The sequence below is a fragment of the Brachyistius frenatus genome, unplaced genomic scaffold, assembly GCF_029030835.1.
Source record: "Brachyistius frenatus isolate BFR_SWC_R1_liver_20210118 unplaced genomic scaffold, ASM2903083v1 Contig_261, whole genome shotgun sequence".
NCBI classification, from domain to species: domain Eukaryota; kingdom Metazoa; phylum Chordata; class Actinopteri; family Embiotocidae; genus Brachyistius; species Brachyistius frenatus.
Window position 1 is genome coordinate 221,711 of NW_027210860.1, and position 8,452 is coordinate 230,162.

At 42.2% G+C, this 8,452-nt stretch overlaps 1 protein-coding gene across 2 annotated transcripts; it reads left to right on the plus strand.

Moving 5' to 3' along the window:
- Positions 1-1,286: 1,286 nt before the first annotated feature.
- dele1 (DAP3 binding cell death enhancer 1) lies at positions 1,287-7,847 on the plus strand. 2 transcript variants are annotated; one of them, XM_069721347.1, is made up of 12 exons: positions 1,287-1,487; positions 2,317-2,434; positions 2,925-3,027; positions 3,685-3,829; positions 4,010-4,222; positions 4,343-4,425; positions 4,565-4,658; positions 4,849-4,991; positions 5,412-5,570; positions 6,657-6,749; positions 7,124-7,277; positions 7,434-7,847. In XM_069721347.1, exons 1-12 carry the CDS (start codon positions 1,457-1,459, stop codon positions 7,679-7,681), a joined length of 1,584 nt encoding a protein of 527 aa, XP_069577448.1. In that variant the 5' UTR covers positions 1,287-1,456; the 3' UTR covers positions 7,682-7,847. The 2 variants fall into 2 exon arrangements, with proteins under 2 accessions (XP_069577448.1, XP_069577449.1); XM_069721348.1 differs by lacking the exon at positions 6,657-6,749.
- The last annotated feature ends 605 nt before the right edge of the window (positions 7,848-8,452 follow it).

Sequence of the window (8,452 nt, forward strand, 5' to 3'; positions counted from 1 at the left end):
AAAAAAATTCAATTTGTATTTACACCCCAACATAAAGCCTGTAGAAACATCATTTTTAAACAAATATTTATTTATACTCGTGAGCTGAATCTCTACAAATTAACTAATCTTAGAAACGATCCATTACACATTCCCTCTGGTATTTTTTTGTTCTAAGCCATGATTGCGGTTCAAGCCTTCCTCACACTGCCAGAACTCAAAACATTTGTGGAAAATATTATTCATTTATTTCAGAGAAGAAGAAAAAAAATCTAGTCTAAAAGTACCCTCTGTTTGTTGAATTAATGGATGAATGATTCATCCTTTACGAAATTATTAAGACACATTAATAAACCATAAAAAGAACATTCCGATATGAATGCAGACAATAAAATATGCAATATGCAAGGCAAGGTAAAATGTATTCATATAGCACCTTTCATACCTCCATGCAACACAAAGTGCTTTACAGAATGCAAGAGAAACAAGAAATAAAAACTATAAAAAATTAAAAAGAAACAGGGCACAATCAATAAAACCAGGCACAGTGCAACAATTTAGGTTATATATGTTTTTAAATCAAACTGTAGAGTGTAAACGTCTCTCGAGGCTCTAAAACAGGGGTGTCAAACATACGGCCCGCGGGCCGGATCCGGCCCGCCAGGGGGTCCAGCTCGGCTCGCCGGATGACTTTGCTAAGTGTGAAAATTACAGAAAGACATCAATTGCATTTCTATGAGAATATGGAGGTTTATGAGTACAAAAGTTTTGTAATTTTTTTTTTTAATCGATCCAGTAATTGCTTCAAAAACAGCGTAAATGTGACGTCTGCTCCGGAGGCAGCAGCGCTCGCTGCTAGGGAATCTGCAGAGGAGAGCCCAGGCAGATAAACAGTGGGCTGATGTCTGAGTTTTTGGTCTTTATGTTTCTAGTTTATTGTAGAAAGACCTTAAAGTAGGGTTTATCATCCAAAAACCTTCACCAATGATTTAAACATAGAGAAATATTGTCGTTATGTATGCGTTATTATGCTATGATTTTACTGGTCTGGCCCACTTGAGATCAAAGTGGGCAGTATGTGGCCCCTTGACTAAAATGAGTTTGACACCCCTGATCTAAACTTTTCAAATTTCTCGAAACAGAGTACCTTTAGACCTGGGTGTCCTCGCGGATTCACCCTCTGCGATTGTACAATCGATGGTGTGGAGCTGGAGGCTGTAATTCCCTCACTCGCCGCGGGGGGGAGCCGTGGGCGCCGCGAACCACCTTCTCAAACCGTCTCAGATGCGTCATCCGACTCACTTCCGGGTTGGTCCTCTTCCGACGCAGCTTATGAAAGCTTTTGTTTACCAGCCGCCAAACAGCAGGAGGGGAGTGGAAGGAAGCTTATTAACGGGACTGGACAACCCTGCAGCTTCATTTAACCATGTCCCCTCGGTGATAACCGTCTAGTTAAAGCTGCTGTCAAAGACGAAGCATGTGGAGAGTCCAAGGGTTTGTTGGAAGAGGTGAGACGGATGTCATTGACACCGGGGGAAGTTGTTCCCCTTTTCACGTTGTTCTTTATTGTTTCAGGCACACAGATGAATTATTTTATTAAGAAATGAACGCTGTGTTTTGTGGGTCCCACGGCGTTGAGCTGACCGTTGTGTTTATAAAAGCTAGTGAGGTCTGTTCAAGTCTGACTTTACAGCAGGCTGGTTTCTTTTGGTCCAGTTCATCTTGGCTCTTGTTGCTGACCTCCTGTTTGTGCATGGCCAGACTGTAATGCTGTTGTCCACAACACGTGTTACAGAGTCAAGTCTTCATACATTATCCGCGTATGCTACTTCATGCGTGCCAGATAATCATAATATCTTCATGTGATTTTGTACATATCAAAGTTTCTCATCATTGGATCACACGTTAACTAATTACTTATCATCAATTTACCGAAAAGTTCCTGAAAATCAACTAATAATTTGTTACTTATTATAAGAAATTCCAACCGTAGTGTTTTATGCAGAGTTTTTTTGGTGTGTGTGTGTGTTGGTCAAAGCATCACGGCTCTAATAAACATGTGAAATGCCTCTGAAGTCAAGCAGACATCAACATGAATGAAGTCTCAGGTGTAAATATTGACTTTGGTTATACTAGAGTACTTCTCTCATAATCCACTAAAGTATGTCCAATCAAATTCAGTTGCTCGGTGTTTTCTCCCTATGTTCAGTACATCTCTAGGAATGAGGATGTTTTGTAGTTTTGAGGTGGCTCAACCTCGATGTGTTCTCCCTGAAATTCCAACACGCGGACATTTAACGTTTAATTTCCGCTGTTCTTGTCTGCGCCACTTCTCAGTTCTGCATCGATACCACGGCAGCAACACCCGGCGACTGCGCCACAGCCACCATGTGGAGGACGAGGTGGTCAACAGCTCAGCTGTCCTCTTCACCTCTCATCACCCCTTTGACAGCAGGTAACCTCTACACCTCTTTTTTTTTTTTTTTTTCTTTTCACTCTTCAAACTCGGGACGAGTTTGACAACAAAAGACTCGAGAGTCAGACAAGTGTAGAGAGAGAAAAAAAAAAAAGAAAAGCCTTCAGCGTCTCACTTTGATCTCACGACTTCTTACCCCTCGAACTGCCGGCCATATTATCGTGTGATGAAAAGAGAAAATTTGGATCAAGGTCAAACCTCAGACGCTGCCCTCATCCCGGTCCTCCCTTGTTCCTTTCCCTCCTCTTTGAACCTGCTTTGTCCTTGCTGCCTCCCTTTCAGCTGGTTGCATCATGGAGCAGCATCTGCTGTGTGTGTGCGTGCGCGCACGAACGGTGTTAGTCGAGGGAACGGAAGCGAAGCCATCTGCCTCGAACGGAGTTATTCCTGTGATGCCTTAAAGACAGCAGAGTGGAAATAGAGACGGATACGTAATTGTTAGATTTAGTTTGGGCTGTTTTTCTTGCAGCTCTCACAGGGAGGAGGATGAAGAGAGGAAGAGGAAGCAGAGGACCTTTCAGTTTGGCTACGCTGAGCTTCCACGTTACACAGCCCTGGATGCTGTGGGATGGGTATGTTTTCTGTTGTTGCATTTTCAAATGTAAACTTGTTACCCAAAGATCTAACAAAGATCTAATGTAGTAGTTTGATTGTTTCTATGTCATGATGTTTATCCAAATTTGTCTCCCATTTTCCCGTAAGAAAGATGTCAGGATGCTGCTCAGTGAGGGATTAAACAGTCTGGACTGATTGTCTGACAATTGATTGTCTACTTAATCGGAGCATATTCTACCTGCAATAACCAACTGTAACCTTCGTGGTGTAATAATAGCCACTAAAACAACTGTTCAACATGAATTCACAACTGTCCAGTTTGCTGCACACAAAAGATTCACTTTCTACCTGCACATATTCTCAGTCTGCAATTACCTGATTAATTCCTTTAGCACCACCCGGCGGTCTCATGTGGTAACTGCTTTAAAAGGTACAGCAGCGATGACCCTGATTGTTTCATTGGGAGTCAACAGTGACACATCAGTTCACCCCCACGGGTTATTGTTTTATTGTGTTAAATGTGCGTAGTTTTGGCTGCAATGAAACCTTTTACACGTCGGCTCTCTGTGGCACATTCACGGTACACTCCCGGTATGTAGTGTTATACAATAGTAGCAGCGTACATCTCGCATGCGAGAAGTTCCTGTGACAGCGAAGCTGATGTTTCTCCACAGGGTGCAGCAGCAGTGCTGTTCATGCAGATCTGCAGGAGGATCCACTCCCAGTTCTCTTCAGGCGCTGAGCCCAGTCCGACCCCCGGAGCTCTGACGGCTTCCTCCACTCTGCAGAAGTGTGGCTACCGCATCCTGCTGGAGACCTGTGAGTCCCTCTGGCGCCATTGTAACTTTGCAATAGACCAACATGGGATAAAAGTCATTTGCTGAAACGGTTTTGCACAGCAGACATTTAACCACCTCAACCGCCGAACTCATTGTCCCTTTAATGTCACGTGATCACAATCCTGACATTGTTTTTTTGTCTTCTGTCTGCTCTCTGCAGTATCGAGGCGTGATGTGCTGCCCAGAGGAAGGAGTGTGTTGTGTTTGCAGGGGGTGCCAGAGAGACAAGAGCAGGATCCAGCCACAGTTCAAAGCAGCAGCAGCAGCAGCCGAAACAGTTGTCACAGCATCAGTGAGCAGGACCATCTTACTGCTGACAGCTCCATCTCTGACCACCAGAGGGAGCTCCTCATCCAGGATTCGCAGATACCTGGTTGGTTCTGTGCCAGTCTTAGTTGAAAGATTGTTTAAAAATAGCATTTTTCTGAAACATTTGTTAACCCTGCATGTGTGGGAGTGGGAAAATAATACGTTTTTCTGGCTTAACTCGCAGAGGAATCACTTCTGTCAGCATCCGGTCCTCTGCAGAGTGATGCCAAACAAAACAACACAGAGAAAAAAGATGCCACTGATGAGGTGAAGGTTTTAGTTTGTGAATTTTATCATAAAGAAAGCACTTTTTTTTTTTTGTGTCTTTATCCTTACAAACGACTGATTGACTGACTTGTCATCTAATCTTGATTATTTAGTTTTTTATCTTCTTTTCTGTTTGCAGGACATGTTGTCTGATAAAGAGCGGTTGGCAGGAGCAGCACAGAACCTCAAACATGTGGGAGACACCAGCGTGCCTGTTATCCTCAACATCATTGGTAATGATTTATTGACACGGCCAGCTAAGTGAATTAAACACCAAACAACATACAAACATTCATACTACTATTTAAGACGGCGTATTTTAAACAAACCAAATGGCCTTTACACTGTTTTTTTTGGGGGTTTTTTTCAATAAAATATTTCCTCTGTTTAGAGCTCATATCTTAATCTCCTTGTATACAACAGGACTCGAAAGTGCCAAGAGTGAGAACTATGAAGAAGCTTTCGCCTGTTTTTTAGCTGCAGCTCAGCAGGGCTACAGTAAAGCCCAATTTAATACCGGTGTGTGCTACGAGAAGGGCAGAGGTGTCAGCAAAGACAAGGAGAAGGTGAGATTCCACCCACAGTCTGTGTGCAGGTCTTTAAAAGCATGGAATTTAGTTCCCTCAAGAAATAGCCGTAATGAAAGTTTTTTTTTTTGTTGTTGTTGTTGTTGTTTTTTTTAATTTAATATAGAAATGTCTCTAATATGTTTTCTTTCCTTCTGTATACAGTAACATTAGTTATAACTTTTTTTTTACTGACGTGGGCTTTTGGGAGATTTTACATATCTATAAACTAAAGTGGGCAAGCTGGAGTCGGATCAGTCTTTTTTTTTTTTTTTTTCTTTCAGAGCTGTATATTCATAAAGAGCCAATGACAACTTGTATAGAAATATAAAAGAACAAAATTTAACTTCTTTCTTATTTTGATTAGATTTTGAAGAAGAAAAATCCCTATTGTAATAGCTCCCATGTTTTCTCCTCAAGGCTCTGTATTACTACAGGCAGGCAGCAGTCGGTGGCCACAGACAAGCCCAGTACCGATATGCAAAGCTGCTCCTGACCAACAGGGAGCACCAGAGTGTGGAGGAGTTGAACACAGCCATGGACTTGCTGGAACAAGCTGCTGCAGCTGGACTCACCAAGGTACAAAAAAAAGAAGCAGGATACAAAGTCATTTTAAAAACTTAATCCAGCTGTGTAGAGACCTTTTCCACATAAATATGTTGACATATCACAGATGCAGACATTTAAATGAATGAGGACTAAATTCTGTTTAGCTGCTGTGGTTTCAGGGTATTGTTTATGATGGCTCACTCTCACACGGTCGTAGATTACTGGTCACTTCAATAGACCACAGGAAGTGTTAATGTCCTTTTCCTACTATGATGAGACCGAATTCTTGCAGTAAAAAAAGGCATAACCTGTTAGAAAGGCCAAGAAACAGAGCACCAGCATTAACACATTCAAATACATAATATATTTGACAATATTTTGTTTTATTTAGGTTTACAAAATAAAAGCAGGCAGACGTTTTTTATTTACATTTTTTTGTTTCCATAAAGTTGAACAAAAATAATGTCTTAATCTAATCACAAACCCTATAAAGTATTTGTCAAGACTTGGAAGTGTCTGAAAAAAATTGTGTTTAGAAGTCACAGCAGCAGAGAGGGAAAATAGTAATACAGTGAACCCTCGCTATAACGCGGTTCACCTTTCACAGTCTCGCTGCTTCACGGATTTGCATCGTGCATTGAAATCACATTATGACTATATGTAACGTAGATATATTTAATGTCCAGTTCTATCTATTTCAATTGTAAAATAAAGGTTACTACTTCACGGATTTCGCCTATCACGGTTTCTATTTGGAACGTAACCCCCGCGAAAAACGAGGGTTCACTGTATACTGTTTCTTGTTGTGAGAAGTGAAACTGTCCTTGGAACTCGTATAAAAAAAAATGTGGGTTAAAGACCGATACTAGGTTTTTGAAAATGCTGAGCACAATAATCCGCCTCATATTCAGTGCGGCAAATTACCAATCAGAGTAATATATCTACATTGCACATCAAGGTACTTTGTTTTGTCATTTAGAATTGAAATTCGAATTATCCCTGAGCTGGTTTGTTCTATAAGCACTTCTCTTAATGCCATTCAAACTCACTTTCCTGTGTGTATGATGCCTCCACTGTTATCCGCTCTCTCTGGTGTGCCCTGGTTGTCCTCCTCAGGCTCAGGTCTGCCTGGCCTCAGTCTACTCTCAGGATCCGGTGAGATATGGCTGCAAGTCCATCCCGTATCTGAAGATGGCAACAGAGAGTGGAGTGAGTGCTCTTCTAGATGCTTCTAGGCTTTTATCAATGGCCAGATAACGTTCCCTCCCGGTGTCATAACTCAATCGCACCGCGTTAGGAAAAGGTTATCCCGACTGTCTCGTGCTTTTTGATCATCAAAACATCACTACTCGCATTTTAGCAACTTTCTGTTACTATGGCTGCAAATAAGTGTTTTAATATTAATCTTCTGCACTCTGCCCATACATACATGTGTCTGCTTAAATTCCCAATGTCAGTTTATAATGTCTGCTATTAAGTTGCCTGTTTGTCTCCGCTCAAATGTAAAGTCATGGTCTCCCGCATTTAAAAGTTTGTCCTTGACGGTCAAATAATTTGAGTCCCACGTTTGTTTTCTTGCTCAGGACGACAGCGCCCTGCTCCTCTTGGGTCAATGTTGCCAGAACGGCTTCGGCACGCAGCGGAACTTGAAGACAGCCGTTGATTTGTACAAACGAGCCGCTCAAGCAGGCAACAAGCGAGCCGAAAGCCTCCCGACGCCTCCTGATGTCACATACGGTAAGGGTAAGCGCACGTGCTGTGTTGGAAAGACGCGCGTTTGCATTCGCCCCCGCATCCTGTGTGTTTGTTGGTGAAACCGCTGCGTGCCACGCCGTTTTAATAAGCCACGACAGACAGCGGGGGTGGTAATATGTGCCTTCTGTCCCCCTGCAGCAGAAGATGTGGTGCTGCGCTCCATCCGTTCAGCTCCGTGTTTCTCCGCAGCCGGGCGTCGGCTCCAGCAGCCGCTCTCCTCTCTAGCCGGTCGTGTCCCTCCGTCCGCCGGTCATCCCGCCACTCTCCCTCTCCTGCCTCACTCCTGGAGCACCGGGAGCCTCCGTGTGCCCACGTCGTTGTCCTCCACAACTCCCTCCAGCGCAGAGGGAGGAGGAACCTGCCAATGGACTGTCGGGATAGGATAAAAAAAAAAAAAAAAAACACAAAAAAAACAGCACTAGCTGCTTGTATTTTAAAGTCCACCAGAAGAGAAAGGTCAAAAGTGTTTTAGGTGTGCACTTAATGTGAATCAGTGAATAGCTTTTGCACTTGGTCAAATGTGAGCATAGCTCACATACAGTATATTGTTTTTTTTTTAATCTCTGAAAGAGGTGATGAGCACCAGGTGTCTCAAAAATAATGTGCAGAATCAGATAAGCAGCTTTCTATCATGTTTGTATATACAGTGTTTTCTTATGAGTTCGCTGGAAAATAAGTGAACAAAAGTGATCTAGGTGCCTTTGGGTGGGTTGAAAATATCGGGTGGTTACTCGTTTTCCTCCTTGCTAACGTTAGTTTTGTTTCCTGACGACTGAGATGTTAGGCTAACTCCTCTGAAAGTGACAAAGTGCTTTACATTCGTGTCCTATTTAATCCTATTTATATATATATATATATATATTATAGTATGTTTTTTTTTTAGGTTAAATGCTGTCTCGTTGTAACAGGACAGTTCAGAAGCTAAAAGGGTAAGTGCTGTGGGCTGTGTGATAATACAGCCTAGAACCTGACATGCCAAAGTCAATGATGATTTGCTGTGAGGATGATGTTATTTTCTCTGTAAAAACAGTAAAAGAAATTATCCTAAAAACAAAACTATTTCAACGTCTGGTTACTTTTTCATTCCTGTTCAAATTCACAAAAAAAAAAAAAAAAAAAAATACCACGACAAAGGTTGCGGAGACTGATGATTTGTC

What these genes read in the sequence shown, in the direction of transcription:
- dele1 (XM_069721347.1), top strand. Translation starts at nt 1,457, where the DNA reads ATGTGGAGAGTCCAAGGGTTTGTTGGAAGAG. An exon ending in AAAAAGATGCCACTGATGAG is followed by an intron (nt 4,426 to 4,564) that starts GTGAAGGTTTTA and finishes TTCTGTTTGCAG; the next exon opens with GACATGTTGTCTGATAAAGA. An exon ending in GCCTCCTGATGTCACATACG is followed by an intron (nt 7,278 to 7,433) that starts GTAAGGGTAAGC and finishes GTCCCCCTGCAG; the next exon opens with CAGAAGATGTGGTGCTGCGC.